Here is a 23,594-nt window from a genome sequence, read left to right as displayed (position 1 = left end):
ATTCCTTCCAAAGAAATCCCAGGGCTGATCTCCTTCAGAATGGACTGGTTGGATCTCCTTGCAGTCCAAGGGACTCTCAAGAGTCTTCTCCAACACCACAGTTCAAAAGCATCAATTCTTCGGTGCTCAGCCTTCTTCACAGTCCAGCTCTCACATCCATACATGACCACAGGAAAAACCATAGCCTTGACTAGACGAACCTTTGTTGGGAAAGTAATGTCTCTGCTTTTGAATACGCTGTCTAGGTTGGTCATAACTTTCCTTCCAAGGAGTAAGCATCTTTTAATTTCATGGCTGCAGTCACCATCTGTAGTGATTTGGGAGCTGACCTACCTTAATCTCACTTCTTATGATTTAGGTTAGTCTGAGTAACACTGAGACTAAACTAGCTGTTAATTTGGGGAAACTAGCTATTAATTTGGGGATTCTTGTTTTAAAAATTCTTAGTAATTACTCTTCAACTCTGTGTTAGTTTCTTGTGCTGATTTTATATCCTTTATTCCCTTTGCACATTTTCCTCATTGATAGGAACTTTGTTATTAGAGATAATAGGAACCTTTCCATTTCATTCAGTACTTATTGAGTATTCCCTACCTTCCAGGCCTACTTAGCAAAGATGATAGAAAAATAAATGATAAACTCTGTCATCAAGGAGTTCATAACTGTACTTTTGATTGATTAGTAAGAAATCTCTCTCATTTAATCAAAATTGAAAAAGAATTAAAGAAATTTGAGAAAGTAAGAACTTTGGAAGGAGACATAAGCATTTCTCTAAAGTGTTTTATATTGGGCACGTTTCAGGCCTTCCTGTAGGAAATAGTCAGGGAATGTCTTGATGGTGCTGGTAATGCCTTGTCTTTTTTTCATTGCCTCAGGAGTTAGTATGCCTTTTTTCATTGTTTTAGCAGTATTTACCACTCAGTAAATATTGGTTATGCTATATTTTAGGAGGATTCCAGTGCTGGGGATGACAGTGTTCATGACAAATTTATTGGTCCACTTCCAAGAGAAGGTTCTGTGGGCTCTACCAGTGATTATGTCAGCCAAAGCTACTCCTATTCATCTATTTTGAATAAATCAGAAACTGGTAAGATTTATGATTGTTGTATTTTCATAAAATCATAGAGCATTAAACCTAGAATAATTTTAGCAATCTAAACCTAATCTTCTCATTTTATGGATTAGAAAACTCAGACCCAAAACAAGATCACTAGTGAGCAGAAGCAAAGTTAGAACAAGAATGGTTTCCCTTTCCCTCATCTCCTTGTTATTTTATCTTTATTGTTACTGCTACCGTTTAGTAAAAAAACAAATTGGATTTTGAAAGAAGTCATTTCTTTTTGATAATCTTTTATGTTGAATTTAATCTTAAGTTTTTGAAGTTTACTTCCTCTGGAAAGGAATGTATAATATCTGTCTGTGTGATTACAGTAGATTTACGGAGATAACTTTGATGTGGAAACAAATGGGTCAGGCTTATTTTATTAGAACTACTGTGTTATGTTCTGCTTTAATCTAATCATATGTTTGACATTAATCATGTAATTAAAAAATTCCTGCTAGCTTATCTCTGAATATGTTATGTTTAAAACTAACAAATTTTTGAATTTTTTTCAATTTTTTGAGCTAGTAGAATTGCTTTATTTATGCAATTTTTTATTTATATATAAGACTGAAAATGTAATCTTGCCTGAAAATGTAATCTGAATCATTTTACATATCATTTTGCTTTTGATTGTACAGCTAGTTAATGTTATTTCATGCTAGGTATGGCTTCAGAGTGTTTACTCTTAGAATTTCAAAACAGAAATGATTGTAAATATAACACACAATTATCTAGTATAAGGGCTTCCCTGGTGGCTCAGCTGGTAAAGAATCCGCCTGCATTGCAGGTGACCTAGGTTCGATCCCTGGGTTGGGAAGGGAATGGCTACCCACTCCAGTATTCTGGCCTAGAGAATTCCATGGACTGTATAGTCCATGGGATAGCAAAGAGTCGGACACAACTGAGTGACTTTCACTTTCATTTTCATCTAGTATAAAAAGAGAAATATATAATTACATGTAGGTTTTGTTTTAATGTGTTCTGTAGTCTTCCCACTTACTATATTTTGTAATTGAAATATAGAATAATTTACTCCCAGCTAAGCATTTGTACAGGCTTAATGGCATATTTGTTCTGGATATAGTAAAAACTGGTCAGGTTTGGTATTTATGATCAATTTATATAAATAGAACTTTTTGCAGCAAACTACCAAGAATAAAAGAGAATGCAGAAGTGTCTTTTATTTCAGATAATAGCAAATAAGAAAGCTGCTTCTCATTACACTGTCAAGAGTAGTGATTCTCAAAATTTTATTTCTTTAAAAATCATTTTGGGATACTTGTTAAAAATGTAGGTTCTGAGGCATTACTCCCAAAATACTGATTTAGTTACTCTTGAGTAGACTGGATAAATTGCATTTTGTTTTAAATAAATACCTTTAGATTTTTATAAGATAGTTGAAATACTTTGAGAAAGTTCCAGAATTAACAAGTCAGGATTCTTGAAATTTTTGCTGTGTATTCTGACAATCAGCTCAGTCCTTATGCAAGAAGTTATTTACAGAACTCCTGCTTTGTACTGAATAATGTATAGCTCTCTGATGCCTGTAAATTCCTAGAGACTAAAGTATACTTTAAAAAAAATGTTCTCTGATTGTATGAATGTAATACATATTCATTGTCATATTGTAAATGAAGAAAGTGGAAATTTCTGACAGTACAATTAACAGAAACTGCTTTAATGATTTTGCTTATTTTTGTCTTCTTTCCTTCATCTGAATGCTTTCAAGAAAATAAGGAAATTGTTATGAGCAGAGTTTTAATATATATTTTTCATGTAATGTATGAGGAGCATTTTTCAATATTATTAAATAGGATTTTAGTATGGGTTTTAAATGGTTAAAAAGTAGTGTTTCATTATATGATTTAAATATTTAAACTATAATTATTACTGATGTTATAATGAACATTATTGTAAGTTTTAATTTTCATCTATGATTATTTCCTTAGGGTAAGTTTCTAGAAATTGAAACACTAAGTTGAAATTTACTCAAAATATTTTTATAGGACTTTGATATACATTGCCATGTAATCATAGTCTTCGTTTCCAACTATTGTTCCTCACACAGTTCTACTCCTCTCTTTTCCCTACTTGTACATTTTCCTTCAGTGTTCTGGAGTACTGCCTTTCTGAATTAGAACAGTCTATATACATCCAAATGAATTGGTGTTCAAAAATTGTTTGTTAGTGACTTTTGGCATTTTGCTTAAGAATTTATTGAAATGCACAAAATGTTTTCATTGAAAAATGCTTTCATGATTTCAACTCAAAACTGCAGGAACACTTCCCTCCACAGTTCAGTGAGGTTGGAGACTTATTCTTTTTTGTCTCCTTGCCTACTAATTCCTTCTGGTGGCCAATTACTGTTAATGGGAGATGGTTGGAAGTAGGGGGCACTTAAAAAACTAAGGAGTGGATTGAAGGCTGATTGGACTCACAGGTGATTAATGGTGACTGAAGTGTTCTATCATTTAAATCTGAGATATCTTTCCTTGGCCAGTTTCATTAACAATTCTTTTCTTTTATCTACTTTGAGTTGGCCAGTTTCTTTCTACTTCATTTGGCCTCGTAGAGTTCGCCCTCATTTCTTATTGGTTCTGTTAAGGATTTCTTTCTGTGTTTGCTCTCTGTTATTGTTCTGTACAGAATGGCATATGTTCTTATGTTTTCTTCCCTTATTGACTTACACTTATTGACTCATGACTATTTCAGATAGAGGGCCCACTTGATAGTAGTTCCCATAATGACAGAAGATTCCTATTAGTTCTGTAGCATTTTATCTTTTTAATCTCACTAAAGCCTTCATACTTCTGGAAAATAATAGTACTTTTATTTGACACACTGGTCATTCTGTTAAATATGGTGCTAAATGAAGTACAGAAGACTATACATTTCTATTTGATTGTTATTGCTAGTGGTAAAATAAAGAGCAGTGGAAAAATTGTTATTATCCCTCCTTCCCTTAGACGCCTCCCCCTGCCACTCTTTTTTAGGCCCAGGGAAGGGAAACAAGGTCACAGATAAATGGTTATGATTGATCTTAGGGTACACGAAAGACAGTAGTACCTTGACAGTAACTTGCCTTTTAAGGCTACTGGTAGAATGGTTGTCCCTGACTGGAGGAATTGGGGAAGGAGGTGGAAAAGAAGAAATCCCAGGCAGCTGAGCAGGTGCAGAACAACTGGGCCTCCTTGCTCAAGTGCTGTTATTTGTGGGAAGGAATCCATTATCAGTTCAAGTAGCCTATAGATTTGTGTTGCTTGTAAGTCATATTCCCTTCTCCCTCATGGGTACCTGCTGCTGTGCTAAGTAGTAGGGTAGAGAGATAAATTATATTTGATGACTCCCCTCACTGTTGGGCAACATATATAAATAAACAATTATAGATCAGTGAATTAAAAGCTCTAATAAGGATTAAGGACAGTATGCTGTAAGAACAACTCAGGTGGCACGTGTTGATTAGGGATTGAAGCAGTTTATAATTATATAACAATGTTGAGTAAGTATATAGACATGTGCTCACAGTATTCTTAAAGATGAAGGCATTGGAAATCAAAGCTTGAACCTTAGTCCAGAGTAAAAGATAGGCAACTACTTGGTCTCTTCTTAGAATTGTACAAGTGCAGATAGTGTGAATCTGTTCCTCTTTTCCACAACTGAATCAAAGGTCATTGTGTATTTGTTGATCTTTTCTATCACCTTAGCAATATCGTTTGTCTACAAAGTTTGCCACTATCTTACTAACAAAAGATATTTTTGTTAATTCTTGGAAAATTGAAAAATGTATTTCAGAGAGCGTCAGTGAATGCCTTTGGCATGTATTGAGAAAAGATTTAAGATTTTTTGAGATAACCAAGTCTTTCAGTATAAAGTGGGAGTAAATAAATTCAGTTATTAGACAATGTGTTTACCACATTTTACTCAAATAATAAGGTATAATAAAATGATGAGGCTGATATGTTTGTGTGTGTGTATGCATACCTCATAAACTGGGCCTAAAGCCTATTTCAAAGGAGAAGTTCCAAAAATATTCTCAACAGTGGTAACCATTTCTAATTAGGTATATAAAGTTAAGTACTTAAATAGTTCATTTGAATTTTGAATGCATCTAAGTTACTCCTTTCCTTTTCCCTTTCTCTCAATTCTCTTCTTCCATCTCTGAGTTCTCTTCTTACTTTAATAGCCACTCTTTGCATGGCGTGCTGATCTATAGGGTTTCATACTTCATGGGTGTGTACAACAGCGGAAGTCCTCTGAGTTTGTATACAGTGACTGTATCTTATGTTATTGATTATTGGTAGAAATTGGTTTACTGGGCCTGGTGAACTGGTTCAGTACTGTCTTCATATTTTGGGTGTATATGATATTTAAAGTGAATATGTATATACTTTTTCCATTTTAATACACAGCTTTTAGATTTGGGGAACAAAGATTTATTTCTGTCACAAAATACTGTATTAAATATAACTCTTAAAATTTTATTAAATGCTATGTAATGTCTATGTATATCTCTGGACATACAACAGCATGTCTGGAGATCCTGACTTTCTCTGAGAAATAAAGTTTACATAGTGCATATATTGACCAAAATGTCTTTTTTAGGTATTATCGAAAAACATTGAAATAATTTCCAATTATAACCTTAATCTCTTAATTTTTACTGTGTATTAAATTCTTGTTAAGTTTTCTTTTTGTTAATTTTTTTACATAAATGCTGATTTATATTTGTGTATTTGTTTTTTTAAGGATATGTGGGATTAGTAAACCAAGCAATGACTTGCTATTTGAATAGCCTTTTGCAAACACTTTTTATGACTCCTGAATTTAGGAATGCATTATATAAGTGAGTATTCAAAAAAATTCTATCAATAAAATTGATTTAAGAATGAAATACAACTTTTAACTAATTAAATCTATTTACCTTCTTGCATTTCTTTGTTAAGTTTGGGGCATTTCTCACTTCTTAAAACATACCTTGAATAGTAAATAAGAAAAGGATTTTATGAGAGGCAGGCATATGAAAAATTTGTGGGGAGAGAGAATCAGAAATGTATAGACAGCAACAGGATAAAATTGATAAGATTTATGTTTAAGATAAATTATTATATTTAAGCTTCCCTTGCTTTTAGCTTGAATGCCTTTATGAAGAAGTATGTTATCTACTTTTGGAGTAGATATGGAGCAAACCATATTCTTTTTTTCCTCCACATCTCAGTTTAAGAAACAAAGTTGCCTTTTTAAACTTGCAAATTTTGTTTTTAATTAAACTATAATGCAACTGTTCTGTGTTTTATATGTGTGTGTATTTTAAAAGACTGTGTGTATATATGTTTGTATATATCCATATTTAAATAAACCCTAAAGTCAGACATTTGTTTTTATGAGTATCCTATTATAATACATGTAATACACTCTTGTATATTTCTTTACAATATCCATAACTTTTATTTTTTGACATTTTAAAGTACAGATAAACTGATTTTTTTCCTCTTTTTTGTGTTACTTCTGAGAAACACCATTGTAATTACTGTAAATATTTACAGTAATAAAGTACTAAATACAGTATCTAAAGTAGTTTTGGAACTTTTGATATTACAAACAACATTATATTACCATTAAATTCATATGTAAGCTCATCTGAATTTACTTGAAAAAATGGACATGTTTTTCATTCAGCAGGTATTTGTTACCCAGTGTTTATATGTGGGTGCTTGATAGATAAAGTTAGAAATAAGGTCTTTGTTCTTAAGTAATTCACAGATCTCTTCACAGTAGTAATATATGTATTTTTTAAAGTAGTTGAAATAACATTTAAGGATGACTTAATGCCATGAGAGTTTAGAGAGAAGAGAGATTAACGAAACTTGGAGAAGTGGCTTATTTAGCAGAGCAAGTAGAACTTGAGGTCATCATGAAGATAGGTATGGTTTGGCCAGGTAGAGAAGATTAAGAGGACGTTATAGACAGGAGGACTTTCAAGAGCAAAAATGAGTAAGTTCATCATGTAGAACTAAAGAAAGGATGGCTCCCTTAAAAGGCTGGACTTTGTTGGACTACAGACAGGATAGGACTAGCATGAAAGATAGAGTTCCGTTTGTTTATTCTCTTCACTTATTCTGTAGCAGCCAGAAAGAACCTACCACTTTAGGTATTTGAGCATGAATTACGGAAAATTTCCAGCATACTAAAAAAACAGTGAAATGGTATAATGAATTGCTCTGTACCCATCACCCAACTTTGGATATTATCAACTCAGGATCAGTCATTTTCGTCTATAGTCCCCCATTCTGATTATTTGGAAGCACATACCTAACCATATCACCTGTAAATTATATCTTGGGTCACTGCTAAAATTTCCCTGATTGCTTCATAATATCTTTTTTAAACAATTCAAAGCAGGATCCAAACAAGATCTGTGTATTGAAATTGACAAGTCTTTTAACCTATTTAATCTATTTTTTATTCCCTTTGATCTTTTTCCACATTGCAATTTATTCCTTGGAAATATATATGTGTATCAAAAACGGATGGCATTTGTCCTATAGTTTTCCACAGTTTAGATTTTGATGGTCAAATGCCATAGTGTTATTTAATATTTTGTTACCTCTATTATCTGTGAGTTAATAATTAGGACAAGAATCTTGACCAGATTCACGTTCAGCGATTACTCTTAAATAACCTTTGCCTTTTATTCATGTTGCCTAAATTGCTTTCTAAATTTATGAATTAGAATATTTCTTTAGATATTAATTGCTTTAGTTAATACCCAAGCTCTGTAAAATCCCCAGAGTTAAAAATTTACGTTTGTTGTGGTCTTAATGTTAGTTATGCTCTAAAGAATAAAAATATGTTATGAATAATTCTCAAACATTTCATTCCAATAGGTGGGAATTTGAAGAATCTGAAGAAGATCCAGTGACAAGTATCCCATACCAACTTCAGAGGCTTTTTGTTTTGTTACAAACCAGCAAAAAGAGAGCAATTGAAACCACAGATGTTACAAGGAGCTTTGGATGGGATAGTAGTGAGGGTACTAATTCTCTTGTAATGATAAGTATTTGCAATAGTCAAAGGAACTTGAGAGACTGTATTATAAACAACATATCAACATCTTTACTTTACCTTTTCATTGCTTTTTGGTTGGTGTTTAAAAATAGCTTGTTTTTAAAATTTAAGCTCCGAGGCATAAGTTTTTGATCCATTAAAACTATCTTGTAAAATAAGTTTGGTTATACTCTATTTTTATGTACTTAAACTAAATTTTTTTTAATGTGTTAGCTTAGATTTTTATTAACATATTTCTCGACTCTACAGTGAAAAGTAATAAAAATGGCAAATATTGTAGCACCATAAAGCCTATGCTGCTTATAAAATGTTGAGCTCTCTTGGTTCTTTTTCATATGATTGCCTTTTTATGATTCTAATATATATTTTGTGTTCTTTTTAAATCTAGCATTATTTTGTGTAGATTTTCCCGTAATTTCTGACAATTTGCTTTTAAACAACAAACTAATATTTCATTATACTAAGTTAATAGCTCTTTTTAATTAAATTTTATCTTAAAATAGCTTGGCAGCAGCATGATGTACAAGAACTGTGCAGAGTCATGTTTGATGCTTTGGAACAGAAATGGAAACAAACAGAACAGGTAATTTATCTCTCAAGTTGAGAGTATATTCTAATAAATTATTAATTCCTTAAAGTGACTTTATTTTATTGGAATGTTTTAAAACTTGGGCATTAGCCCAGTTGTTAAAGTACTGAGAGTTTCCTCATCTTTAAGGAGGTTGGGCCCTGTGACCTAGATGGTCTCTTTTTAGCTGCTGCTGGTAAGTCACTTCAGTAGTGTCCGACTCTGTGCGACCCTAGAGACGGCAGCCCACCAGGCTCCCCTGTCCCTGGGGTTCTTTAGGCAAGAACACTGGAGTGGGTTCCCATTTCCTTCTCCAGTGCATGAAAGAGAAAAGTGAAAGTGAAGTCACTCAGTTGTGTCCAACTCTTAGCGACCCCCATGGACTGTAGCCTACCAGGCTCCTCCATCCATGGGATTTCCAAGGCAAGAGTACTGGAGTGGGGTGCCATTGCCTTGAATTGAAAACTATGTAATTCGTGTGCGTGTGTGTGTGTGTGTGTGTGTGAGGGGTGATTTTTGAACAGTATTTTCAGATAAATGCTAAGTAAATTCAGTGTCTTAATCTGTAACACATAAAGTATACATTGTAAAGTATATTCATCTAGCGTTACCTTTTTGACCAGTGAGGTATATTCATGCTTTTCACACTTAGTGAGAGATGCTCAGTCATGTCTGACTCTTTGCAACTCCAAGGACTATATACATTTCTTGGAATTCTCCAGGCCAGAATACTGGAGTGGGTACCCATTGCCTTCTCCAGGGGATCTTTCCAACCCAGGGATCAAACCCAGGTTTCCCACATTACAGGTGGATTCTTAACCAGTTGAGCCACCAGGGAAGCCCTTTCACACTTAGAATCCTTGTTAATCTGACCCTATTCTTAAATCCAGTGGAAGGAGGAACAGATTAAAAGTGGGAGAACTTTAGATATATCATTGGAATGAGGCCTAAGGCTGAACTAAATGAGGCTCAGGACTCATTACCGAGGCGGGTTTATGCTAAGTGTAGTGATAAAAGATCATTGGAGGCCAAAAGAGGAGTCTGGAGGGTAGCCCAAAGGATGTACTGTCTGATGGCTCGGACTAGAGTTTTTCAAACTAGACTGCAGTCCATTCATTTATGAGATTAATTTAGTGAATCTACACAGCACTTTTTTTTTTTTCAAAAAGGAATAAAATAGATATAAGAGAAGCACCACATAGTAAGGGTAAGTATTGTTTTATGCCACTTTTGTTACAGTTATATGTACTAGGTTGCAATGTAAATTATTTTTTTACTGTGGGTTGCTAGCAAAACTCTTTGAAAAATGCTGGATTGAAACACTTAGAAATGCCCTCTCAGAGAAGACAATCAGATATAGCTGGAGCAGGTTAATGAAGAAGGCTTCATTAAACAAACAATATTAACGTAGACAGTTATGGTGGATCCTAGTTTGAAGGCTTATAAATCCTCAATACTTGAAGAGGTATAAATTTATGAAAGAGGCAAACTATGATTTCCTTCTTAACCTATTCTTAAGAAATATTGGAAAAAATTTACATTTATTTAGTGATCTAGATTCTTTACATAATCTATAGGATTGTATTTTTGTAACCTTATGCAGATGGTATTAGGGGATGTTTCTTTTCGTAGGTCTGTTTGTGGGTCAACAATTTTATTAAGACCCGCTGGGGCATTCTTTCTGAGTTCCCAAGTTTTGGTACAGGAATCTTGAGGCAAGACATTCACACGGAGGGTCCTTACTTAGGGAGTTACCTATCTCCTTTGGGTCAAAGTAGCCCCCAGTTGACTTAAGTTTGGGGAGTAGGTGAGAGATTCATTCTTTCTAGGTGAGGATATATTGAGGGAGATGGAGTTTAAGATTTCTTTTTAAATTTATATTCGTTTAAAGTACAGTACATTTTCCCTTCAAATTATTTTATGTGTATGACTGAAAAAAGTTTTATTTGTATCTTGAGATAGAGGATATGATTTTAGAAATCAGAACATATTATTGTGAAAATAGTGATATGTATATGTAAAGCTATAGAGCCAGTTATTTAGCTGTGTGATTGTCAATATGCCTAAAATGATGGATTGTGATGTATTCCCATCCTAATTAAATATAATATGGGGCTTAGTAGTAAAGTTAGTTGATAACTCATTTCAACAAAACATTTTAATAGTGGGATTTTTAGTGATATGAGAATTGAAATAGTTCATTTTTGCACATTCTTATTTTGTCTTTGTTAAGCTTTGATTTTTTTTTTCCTATAGAATTTTAGATTAGATAAATCCTAAAGCTTTCTAAAACTTCAACAGTAAGAATCAATATCCTTTTGAAACTCATTCTCAAAGGCATAAAGTATTAACTAATTTTAAAGGAACCCTTTAAAAATTCAAATGTTCTTATTTCTAGGCTGATCTTATAAATGAACTGTACCAAGGCAAGCTGAAGGACTACGTGAGATGTCTGGAATGTGGCTATGAGGGTTGGAGAATCGACACATACCTTGATATTCCATTGGTCATCCGGCCTTATGGGTCCAGCCAGGCGTTTGCTAGTGTGGTGTGTACCTTTCAGCTGACTGCTTGTGTATCCATACACAGAATACATAATAGCACAGTGATATAATATATCCTAAGGTAAGTATCATCCTAGACACACCTTCTTGGGTCGTTAGTCATTCCTGCATTTAAACTAGCAAGATCTAGAAGATTTTTGACCCTTCAGTGAGTCCTAATAGTGCATGTTTAAGAGAAGCAGTATATACAAATGTACTGCCTCATGGCTCAATCTTTTACTCTTTTGTAGAAGTGACTAGATTATTTCACTTTATCTTTTTTTAAACCTCTATAAACAGTCTATTTTATAAATGCTACTTTTTAACATTTATTTTTGGGGGGCCTTGCCAGGTGGCTTGTGGGGTCTTAGTTCTACCAGTCAGGGACTGACTGGGCCCTTGGCAGTGAGAGTGCAGAGTCCTAACTGCTGGACTGCCAGGGAATTTCCTATAAATACTGCTGTTGTTACTTTTTTTTTGGCAGTACTTTTTTGTTTTGAGAGTGCTGTTTTGTTCCATATACTTTTATGAGAAGAATAACCTCTAGTTATTAAGACAAACACAGACCATATTGTTTGAAAAAGTATTCCTCTTTTAAAATTTAATTTTAAAATGACCCAGGCATTTTATAAGCACAGATAATTTGAAGAATCAGAATTATATGTAATTAGCTTATTTATATATCATCAAATTGGGTGATTAAGATTTTCTCATTTCTCCTTTTGTTCTCTGTTTTTAACTGCTTTTTGGTAATTTTATTATTGTATTTTATCCTTACATTTGTGTATTTAATTGCTTATACAAAAGGAGAGTCATGGAAGGAGTTAAATTGACATTTAAAATTAGAATTTAGAAACATTCATTCAAACCTATTATGAGTCAGGGAAAACTTTCACAGCTAAGATATCTGAAAAAGTCAAATTTCATCATGATGATCTTATGCTGCAGTCAGGCTGATGGTGGCTTGCAGGTAAAATCAATGTTCTTAAAACTAGTCCATATTTTAGCCTCTAAAATAGCATTTCAACTGTGATTTAGTAGTCTCTAGGACAATTGATACCCTTTGCTTTTTTCTCCTATATTTATATGACTGTCAGGCAGTAACAGCAAGAAGTTATGGGATCAGTCAGTGGGAATCCACAGTAACTTTCCAAGACAGGGGACGATTTGGCCTCCTTTGCTTTTTTTAAGTGCACGTTTTTCTTTTTATTTATTTATTTATTTATTTTTTGATGGAAATGTGTTTGTTTGTTTGAAATTTAAATTACACTGGTGATCCTGTATTTAATCTAGCCATCCTGCTGATGCTGCTGCTGCTAAGGCGCTTCAGTCGTGTCCGACTCTATGCGGCCCCATAGATGGCAGCCCACCAGGCTCCCCCATCCCTGGGATTCTCCAGGCAAGAACACTGGAGTGGGTTGCCATTTCCTTCTCCAGTGCATGAAAGTGAAAAGTGAAAGTGAAGTCGCTCAGTCATGTCTGACTCTTAGCGACCCCATGGACTGTAGCCAACCAGGCTCCTCCGTCCATGGGATTTTCCAGGCAAGAGTACTGGAGTGGGGTGCCATTGCCTTCTCCAATGTTTTTCTTTTTATTGAAGTATAGTTACTGCACAATATTATGTAAGTTACAGGTGTACGATTCAGTGATTCAGTCAGCTTCCTGAACAGATTTGAAAAATTCTGTTAAGTACTTAATAATACCCTTGTAAACTGCCATTCTAGGTATATGAGATTGGCCTTGGCTTGAGTGGCTAGTTTTATTTTTCATTTTTGTTTTGTTTTTACTTTATTTTGTCAGTTTTTGTCAGAGACATAAAAATTGTTAAGATTTATCTTTCAGTGAATTATTTCCTAACTCATTTTAAAACTTTGGCATTTCTTTAAGGAAATGTACTAGGGAAGTGTTCAGTAGTCCCAAGTGATGTACACTGTTTTTTCTACCTTATTTATGAAAATATTTTTGTGTAAGATTTTTCATGTATATGTTAGTTTTTTCTTACATATTCATTGAATTTTGAGGAAGTTAGTTTTATTTGTGTTAAGTTGGAATATAATATTTGAGTATTCAGCAAATATAATACTTGAGTATTCAGCTATAAAAAAATAGCTGAATCTTTTTCATTATTTGCCTGCTGAATTGTTACCACTCTCCTCAGTACGTTACAGACACAGCAGTGAAGTGAATTGGAGGATATTTTGGAGAAGTGGAAAAAGTCACATTTCTGAATGGAATTCTCCAGTTCTATCCTACATTGATATATGGATGATGGTGGTGGTGATTATTCAGTGGAAATTGAAAATTACGTCTATGAAGCAGGATGTAAGCAGGTTTATACACACATGCGCTAATAGGGCTTGCAGAAGGGAACCTAAAACTTCCTAGATTTTGCTGGAGTGTCTTGAGGGAAATTACAGCAGGTGAGACTACCCAAGATAGGGGTTCTAAGGAGGATACTACCTTCAGAGAACTTTAGTTAGAGGTAAGTGATTTCCCTTTATTTTCTGAATTCAAACTTACAACCTACACTTCTTAAACTGCAGAAATCATCATATAACATCTAAATTTAGTGTTATATCACTGCTTGCCATTGTGTATTTTGTTAGTGCTATGTGTTTTAAAAAGAATTCAGTATAAATGTGGATTATAAATATCTAGTTAAAAGAAGCATTATAAAATGTTGTTCAGACTATTATAATATTTGGCCTTAATTTAAGTTGAACTCTTGTAAAATTTTATTTTTTTACTCTTACCAGTGGTCTTAGTATATTTGCCTTATTGGCTATTTATACATACATACACAAACATACTTGACTACATGCACACATATGTACACACATATACTTACCTTCATACACAGCATTGATGGTTTTGTGTTTTGCTTATTACATATTGTGTTTACTGAGCCACAATAGTTAGGTGTATTCACTGTGGTTAACACTTGGTATTTAATTTCAGATCAGTAAGTATGAAATTCTGTTAAAAATCAGAGGTTTTTTTGTTTGTTTCTTAACTTCATCTGAAACACCCAGTTTCTGAATTGTTTTTTCTCCATATTTAAGTAAATTAACATGAGAGTAATATTTAAAATTAAGTAAGAATGGAGTTGCCACTTAGTTAATGTATCATTATAACATCTATATATAACTTTGGTTATTTTTCAGCATGATTGATAGCAGACTAATTTTTAAATAAGTGCTAAAAATTGCCTATATAGTTTTTTAAAACAGCTTTTCATCCTAATGTTTTCTTTATTGAATTATTTCTTAGTTGTTATAACTGTAATATTTATTTTAAGTTTCTGGTCTCCATTTTGTCTGTCCAAGTAGTGTAAAGGGTTCTGCTGCTATTCCGTCTCTCAAATTGAGTTTTGTTCAGCACTAGTCTCCAATAGGTTTAATAGATGTTTGGAAGAAGACTTCTGATTAAATAAAATTGGGAAGCTGTGTAACTGTAATACTCTTTGGGAAGTTTACAATGCGCATTTAATTTTAAGTGCCCTCCGTGTTCCTGTAATAGAGAAATCAACCAACCTTTTCTCTGTGGGACATCTGTTAGTATTTCAAAGGATACTAGGATTCTGAGGAACATATTCACAAAATATTCTAGGATATTTTGTGGAGCTCTGCATTAGACTAAGGTGATTTAAGGAAATATCTACTTTGTTACATTAATGTTTATGTCCTTGTAATGTTGAAGGGAATGAGAATACTAAAATAATATGTTTCTAATTTCCTGTTATTTTACATGTCTTCTTATTAATCCTGAAAAAATAATATCAGCCAAAAGATTACTTACATTAATATTTTAAAAAACTTGATTCTCACTGATTTATTAGGTAATTAGAACTGTCTACATAAAATCAGTCTCTCCGAACTTTATAATCAAAGAAACCTTGAATCTGCTTATTGCAAGCATATTTGAGAGTGTATTATTTTAAGAAGATCTAAATGGTATAACCTCATATGTTTGATATTAACTAGAGGAGAGCATTCTACTTAATAGTAAATTTTAAACACTATCTTTTTATAGGTAGTTTTATTGAGTTGCTTATTCAGTGGTAGTTACTATTCTAGGCCATTTTTATTAGTATAGTTTTATTCTCTTTTGGGGTAAGTACATTTAAATATCTGTTTATTATGTCAAAATGTGTTCAAAAGTCTAAAACTGGATTTGGCTGTATGGTTCCTTGTAGTGTCTTGGGAAAGATGAGATTAGGTGAAAGACCTTTGTTCCCTAAGTAAACACAATTTAATGACCATCTTAAAGTTTTGAATAGAAAATTGTTAAATTCATACGCATTTGTGAAATCATAAGTGTTCCAGATATTTAGTTAAGACACATTTATATCATAAGTGCTACCCTGATTTAACAGGCAATTTGGACATTCTTATATGGCTGGCTTGGTCACATAACTCATTTGGTTGGTAGAGTAGTCCAAATTTGTCCAAGTATGTAAGCATCACATAAAGAAAACTCTCTTCCATGGACTCTATCCTCATTTTTCCAGGAATTTGTGTGGTTGAACATAGTGGGAACCAGTTTAAAAAGTGGGGACTTTTGCTTTCAGGATGATGGAGTAGATGTACATTGCCCTATTCCTCCCGCTTAAACAACTGAAAATCTTGAACATTATATATAAAATAAACATAAGAAGACTCTGAAAGGTGGAGAAAAGGCATAAAGACTAGGGACCTCAGGATCAAGGAATGACATGGGGTGAGTTCCCTGGGTTTTCTTTTTGCCTAATATATCCCAAATTTGGAGCTGAAGATGCTGGTAGGCTGGAAGTAGCAAATAGCACAGACTAATAAGTCTGCTGTCTCTAGCCAAGAGACTGGGGAAAGGACAGCCTGGCAAGGCACAAAACTTAGCCAGTAACTGCTGTGCGGTAGCCAGACACTACTAGAAAGATTGTGGCCCTAACCCTAACCTATGTCAGCCAACGCTGGGTAGGGAGCCTCGAAGTTGTAACAAGGTGCTCCAACCCCCTGCTGGGGTGATTTCAGAGAAGACTGACTAGGAGCCAGAAGTTTCTTCTCTCCTGGGCAGTACTGAACCTCCCCACTGCCATTCTCCTTTTACTGTGGTTAATTGTTGTTAGAGACCATGTGGGGAGCCTAGCCTTACACTCCCACCTAATAGTAAAAAGGTATTCCTTCCCCTTCCCACTGGAGTAATGTTAGAGGAGGCCTAGATGAGAGTCAGGACTTTTACCACTTCCCACCTCCCAGATAGGGAGGCTAACCCCTCCTATCTGTGGTACCAGTGGAGGCCACAGAGGGAGCAGTGACAGATGTTAGAATTATCTGACAAATATTTTAAAGCAACCATCATAGAAATACCAATACATCAGTGAAAGTTTCTAAGCCCACTTGGAACAAATGAGAAAATAGAAAGTCCTGAGGAAAAAATAGCAGATATAAAGAAAAATGAAATGGGAATTTAGAACTGAGAAATGCAGTAACCACAATTAAAAAGTTAATGGATAGGCTCAACACCAGAATGGAAAAGACAGTGTATAGTGAACCTGACAATAGAACAATATAAATTGCCCAGTTTAAATAACAGAAGTACAGTGGGGGGTGAAAATCCTTAGGGACCCATGGGACTATAACAGAAGGTCTGACATTGGTGTCATTGGAGTCCTGGAAGGAGAGGAAAAAGAAGACAGGGCTGAAAAAACACTTGAAGAAATAATGCCTGAAGACTTGCCAAATTTGGCAAAAAGCATAAAGCTGCAGATCCAAGAAGCTGAGCAAACCGCAAACAAGATAAGCCAAAAGAACTTTATATCAAGTTCGGTTATAATTAGACTTTTGAAAAGGAAAGACAAAATATCTTGGAAGCAGTGAGTGAGAAAAGGTACCTTTTTTATGGGGGAAAAACAATCTGGTTTCTCATAAGCAGATCTGTCATCAAAAACTATGAAGGTCAGAAGGAAGTAGCACATTTTTCAAGTGTTGAAAGAAAAGAGCTGTCAACTAGAGTTTTATACACAGCAGAAATATTATTCAGGAATGAAAGGGAAATCAAGACCTTGGATGAGGGAATCCTGACATAATTTGTTACTAGTAGACCTACCTTTAAAAAATGGCTAAAGAAAATTCTCTAAATGGGAAATGATAAACGGAAGGCATATTGGAACATTAGGAATGAAGAAAGAACATGGAAAGCAAAACTTCAGTTCAGTCGCTCAGTCGTGTCTGACTCTTTGCGACTCCGTGAATCGCAGCACGCCAGGCCTCCCTGTTCATCACCAACTCCTGGAGTTCACTCAGACAACGTCCATCGAGTCGGTGATGCCATCCAGCCATCTCATCCTCTGTCGTCCCCTTCTCCTCCTGCCCCCAATCCCTTCCAGCATCAGAGTCTTTTCCAATGAGTCAACTCTTCCCATGAGGTGGCCAAAGTATTGGAGCTTCAGCTTCAGCATCAGTCCTTCCAATGAACACCCAGGACTGATCTCCTTTAGAATGGACTAGTTGGATCTCATTGCAGTCCAAGGGACTCTCAAGAGTCTTCTCCAACACCACAGTTCAAAAGCATCAATTCTTCGGCACTCAGCTTTCTTCACAGTCCAACTCTCACATCCATACATGACCACAGGAAAAACCATAACCTTGACTAGATGTACCTTTGTTGGCAAAGTAACGTCTCTGCTTTTGAATATGCTATCTAGGTTGGTCATAACTTTGCTTCCAAGGAGTCTTTTAATGTCATGGCTACAGTCACCATCTGCAGTGATTTTGGAGCCCCCCAAAATAAAGTCTGATACTGTTTCCACTGTTTCTCTATTTCCCATGAAGTGATGGGACCAGATGCCATGATCTTCGTTTTCTGAATGTTGAGCTTTAAGCCAACTTTTTCACTCTCCATTTTCACTTTCATCAAGAGGCTTTTTATTTCCTCTTCACTTTCTGCCATAAGGGTGGTGTCATCTGCATATCTGAAGTTATTGATATTTCTCCCGGCAATCTTGCAAAACTTAGGGTAATACAATAGGCTCTCCTTCTCCTCTTGAGTTTTCTAAATTATCTTTGATACTTGAACCAAAATTATAACACTGGTGTGATTCTAAATATATGTAAAGGAACTATTTAAGACAGTTATATTACAAAATTGGAAGAGGTAAAAAGACAGAGGTAAAAAGACAGAGTGTACTTCACTTGAACAGTTAAAAGAATGGGACCGATAGACTAAAAGTTTTGTGTATGTAATATAACATGTAGAGCAACCACTGAAAAAGAGATACAATCAGTTCAGTTGAGTTCAGTTGCTCAGTCGTGTCTGACTGTTTGCAACCCCATGAACTGCAGCACGCCAGGCCTCCCTGTCCATCGCCAACTCCCAGAGTTCGTACACTCAGAAGCATTATCAATAAATCGAAGTAAAATTTAATTCAAAAATTTTTTTCAGGTTATCCATAGGAAGGCACAGAAAAGAAAACAAACTAAAACATTAAAATAGCAAACTTAGTTGCATGTAAGTAGTCTAACTATACCAAGTAAAGGGCATCCCTGGTGGCTCAGACGGTAAAGAATCAGGCCGCAGTGCAGGAGACCTGGACTCAGTCCCTGTGTCAGGAAGATCCTCTGGAGAAGGGAATGGCAACCCACTCCAGTATTCTTGCCTGGAGAATTCCATGGACAGAGGAGCCTGGCAAGCTACAGTCCATGGGGTCACAAAGAGTTGGACATGACTGAGCAACTAACATACATACCAAGTAAAAGGAAGAGATCGGCATATTAGATTTAAAAAATGTGACCCAACAATATGCTAGGTACAAAAAACAGCTTTTAGTATATTGAAATAGGCAGGTTGATAATAAAAGGGTTGAAAATTATATATCATGTAAACATTAATCAAGAGAAATGAGGCATGGCTATATTAAAAGGAGATAAAGATGACTTTAAAGCAGAACTACTAGAGACAAAGAAGGGCATTGTATAATGATTAAAAAGGTCAGTCCATCAAGAAGACAGCAATCTTAAATGTGTACAAACTAAGTTACAGAGCTGCAAAATATGTGAAGAAAAAGCCTTTCAAAATGAAAGGAGAAATTGACAAATCTACAGTTACAGTTGGAGACTTCAGTGCCCTCAATAATTGATAGGTAGAATCTCTAGACAAAAAATTAACAAAGATATGGAACTTAACAATATCATCAGCCAACAAGCTCTAATAGATATGAAACTGTGCACTCGAAAACAGCAGAGTACACATTCTTCTCAAGTGCCTATGGACTACGTATGAGGATAGACCATATCCTGGGCCATAATACAAACTTCAATTTAAAAGAATTAAAATCAGAGAGAGTGTGTTTTTCTGCCACACTGGAATCAAATTGGAAATCAATAGCAGTTAATTGGAAAATCACCAAACATTGGGAAAGTAAACAATGCACTTCTAAATAATCCATGAGTCAAAGAGGAAATCTTGAGGCAAATTAAATACATATATATATTTTGAATGGAAATGCAGATGTGTAACAGAAATTTTGAGACACAGCTGAAGCAATACTACAGAGAGGAAAGTGTTAGTCTCTCAACCCCATGGCTCCTCTGTCCATAGAATTCTCCAGGCAAGAATACTGGAGTGGGTAGCCATTCCCTACTCCAGAAAATCTTTCCAACCCAGGGATAGAATCCTGGTCTCCCACATTGCAGGCAGATTCCTTACTGTTTGAGCCACCACAGGGAGGAAAATTTATAGCTTTAAATGCTGGCCTTTAGTATAAATTCTTCCATAAGAAAAAATAGAAAATGTTATGTATTAATAATGTAAGCGTCCACCTAACCTGGAAAAAAGAGCAAAAGAAACCCAAAGGCAGCAGAAGGAAGAACATAATAAAAGAGCAGAAATCAGTGAAACTGAAAACAGAAAATCAATAAAAGCAGTTATTAGAAAAGATCAATCCAATTGATAAACCTGTAGCAGGACTGACAGGGGAAAAAGGTAAGATAAACATTTCCAGTATTAAGACTGAAACTACTACTATTAACAAACCTTGTAGATATCAAAAGGATAATAAGGGACAGTTCTGCACATATAATTTGATGACTTAGTTAAACCAGTGCCTTGAAAGTACTCATCTTATATGGCTTAGATAATTTTAGTAGCCCCATAACTGTTAAGATATTAAATTCATAATTTAGAATCTCTTAAGAAAATCTGTTAAGTTGGAAAGTTTTCACTGGAGACTTGTACCACATATTTTAGCACAGTGAGCACCAGTTCTTCACAACCCCTTTCAAAAAAAGGAAGGAACTCTCCCCAATGTGTTTTATGAAGCTCCTCTCATCCTCATACCAAACCAGACAAAGGCAGTTAAACAACAACAAAAAAAAACCCTCAAAATTATGACCAAGCCAGTTTCCTTAATGCATATAGATGGAAAAATTCTTGTCAAAATATTAGTAAATAGAGCTAAGCAATATATAAGGAGAATTATATACCATGATGAAGTAGAGTTCATTCCAGGGATTCAAAGCTGGTCACTATTTTAAAAATCATTGACTGTAATCTACCATATTAACAGAGACAGGAAAATTGGCATGATCGCATTAATTGACTTAGAAAAAGCTCTTGACAGAGTTCAATAATCCACTCATGATAGAAACCCTAAAAACTGATAATGGAGGATAATTTTTCTTAAACTTATAAAGAACATATTCAAAAACCTACAGCTAACATCATACTTTGTGGTGAAAGACTGAATGTTTTCTGCCTAAAACATCAAGGTTATCTCGGCAAGGATGTCTGCTCTTATTCATTTTAGTACTGGAAGTCACAGCCAATACAATAAGGCAAGAAGAACAAATAAAAGGTATACCAATTAAAGGAAGAAATAAAATTTTTCCCCCTTTTTAAATAACATTTTTTTTTGGTATAGAAAACCCCAAGGTATTTGTCAAAACAAAGCAAAACCCTGGAAAACCAATAAGTGATTTTAGAAGGTAGCCAGATATAAGATAAACATAAACAAATCAGTTGTGTTTCAAAATATTAGCAAAGAACATGTGGAAAGTGAAATTAAAAATACAATATCGTTTACAGTTGTGGGGGGGAAAAAACCCTTATGTGTAAATATAACAAAATATGATCTGGACCTATGTACTGGAAACTATAAATTCTGAAAGTAATATTTGAATGGAGAGACATACTCTGCTCATTGATTGAAAGAGTCACATGTTGAAGATGTCAGTTCTCTCCCAAATTGTGTAATTTTAATGAATTCCTTTCAAAATCTGACAAACTTTTTCAACCTCATTCTAAATAACATAAAATAGCTAGAATAGCTAAAAGAATTTTGGAAAAAGAATAAAGTAAGAAAAATCTGTCTAGTTGATTTCAAGACTTATTATATACTTACAGTAATCAAGGCTTTCTGATATTGGAAGAATAAGCAATAGATCAGTGGAACATAATAGAAAACCCAGAAATAAATCCACACAGATAGCCCAGCTGATTTTTTAGAATGGCACAGTGCAATTCAATACAAGAAGGATGGTCTTTTCAACAAATGATGTTAAACAGTTGGGTACTTTTATTTATAAAACTGAACCTCTACTTAAACCTCACAGCTTGTACAAAGATTAGCTCAAAGTGGATCATAGACTTAAACATAAAATGTAAAGTTATAAACTTTTAGAGAAATAGGAAAAAATTTTAGATACAGGGTTAAGCAATTAATTCTTAGATTTGATACCAAAAAGTACAGTCCACAAAGGGAAAAATTGACAAGTTGTATCTCTACATAATTTTTAAAACATTTGCCCTTTGAAAGCCAAAGTGAGGAAGATAAAAAGAGAAGCTACAGACTGGGAGAAATTATTTGGAAAGCACATATCTGACAGAGGACTAGTATTTAGAATACATAAAGACATCTCGAAACACTGTAATAAAAAACCCAAACAGTCCGTTTAGACAGTAGGCAAAAGACAAAAACATATTAAGAGCATATACAGATACCAAATAAATACAGGAAAAGATATTCAGCATCTCTAGGGAAATGCAAAGAGTTGGACATAACATGACAGCTGAACAGCAACAAAACAAGTGCAAATTCAAACCTTATGAAGATAACACACTACCAACAGAATGGCTAAAATAAAAAATAATGGCAGCACAAAAAACTGGCAACAGTGTGGAGAAACTGGATCACTCATGTTTTTGGTGGCAATGTGAAGTATTATAGGCAGTTTCTTATGAAGCTAAACATGAAGTGACCATCAGATCAGATCAGGAGCTCAGTCGTGTCCGACTCTTTGCGACCCCATGAATCACAGCACGCCAGGCCTCCCTGTCCATCACCAACTCCCAGAATTCACTCAGACTCACGTCCATCAGTCAGTGATGCCATCCAGCCATCTCATCCTCTGTCGTCCCCTTCTCCTCCTGCCCCCAATCTCTCCCAGCATCAGAGTCTTTTCCAATGAGTCAGCTCTTCGCATGAGGTGGCCAAAGTACTGGACTTTCAGCTTTAGCATTATTCCTTCCAAAGAAATCCCAGGGCTGATCTCCTTCAGAGTGGACTGGTTGGATCTCCTTGCAGTCCAAGGGACTTTGAAGAGTCTTCTCCAACACCACACTTCAAAAGCATCAACTCTTCGGCGCTCAGCCTTCTTCACAGTCCAACTCTCACATCCATACATGACCATAGGAAAAACCATAGCCTTGACTAGACGGACCTTTGTTGGCAAAGTAATGTCTCTGCTTTTGAATATGCTATCTAGGTTGGTCATAACTTTCCTTCCAAGGAGTAAGCGTCTTTTAATTTCATGGCTGCAGTCACCATCTGCAGTGATTTTGAAGCCCAGAAAAATAAAGTCTGACACTGTTTCCACTGTTTGCCCCCGTTTCCCATGAAGTGATGGGACCGGATGCCATGATCTTCGTTTTCTGAATGTTCAGCTTTAAGCCAACTTTTTCACTCTCCTCTTTCACTTTCATTAAGAGGCTTTTTAGTTCCTCTTCACTTTCTGCCATAACGGTGGTATCATCTGCATATCTGAGGTTATTGATATTTCTCCCGCCAATCTTGATTCCAGCTTGTGTTTCTTCCAGTCCAGTGTTTCTCATGATGTACTCTGCATATAAGTTAAATAAACAGGGTGACAATATACAGCCTTGACGACCTCCTTTTCCTATTTGAAACCAATCTGTTGTTCCATGTCCAGTTCTAACTGTTGCTTCCTGACCTGCATACAAATTTCTCAAGAGGCAGGTCAGGTGGTCTGGTATTCCCATCTCTTTCAGAATTTTCCACAGTTTATTGTGATCCACACAGTCAAAGGCTTTGGCATAGTCA

The 23,594-nt window shown here is 35.0% G+C and overlaps 1 protein-coding gene across 3 annotated transcripts in view; it reads left to right on the top strand.

Annotated features, from left to right (window-relative positions):
* USP47 (ubiquitin specific peptidase 47) overlaps positions 1-23,594 on the top strand; it is a 114,696-nt gene that overhangs the window by 41,054 nt on the left and 50,048 nt on the right. For all 3 annotated transcript variants that reach the window (XM_010830624.1, XM_010830622.1, XM_010830621.1), the window contains exons 5-9: positions 949-1,087; positions 5,852-5,948; positions 7,990-8,135; positions 8,674-8,753; positions 11,137-11,286. In XM_010830624.1, coding sequence (XP_010828926.1) covers positions 949-1,087; positions 5,852-5,948; positions 7,990-8,135; positions 8,674-8,753; positions 11,137-11,286 — 612 coding nt within the window. The remainder of the gene's footprint in view (positions 1-948; positions 1,088-5,851; positions 5,949-7,989; positions 8,136-8,673; positions 8,754-11,136; positions 11,287-23,594) is intronic.

Source organism: Bison bison, unplaced genomic scaffold (assembly GCF_000754665.1).
Source record: "Bison bison bison isolate TAMUID 2011002044 unplaced genomic scaffold, Bison_UMD1.0 scf7180017864518, whole genome shotgun sequence".
In the NCBI taxonomy this organism is placed as follows: Eukaryota; Metazoa; Chordata; class Mammalia; order Artiodactyla; family Bovidae; genus Bison; species Bison bison.
The sequence above is the reverse complement of the archived record's forward strand: the minus strand, read 5'-3'. Positions and strand labels throughout refer to the sequence as shown.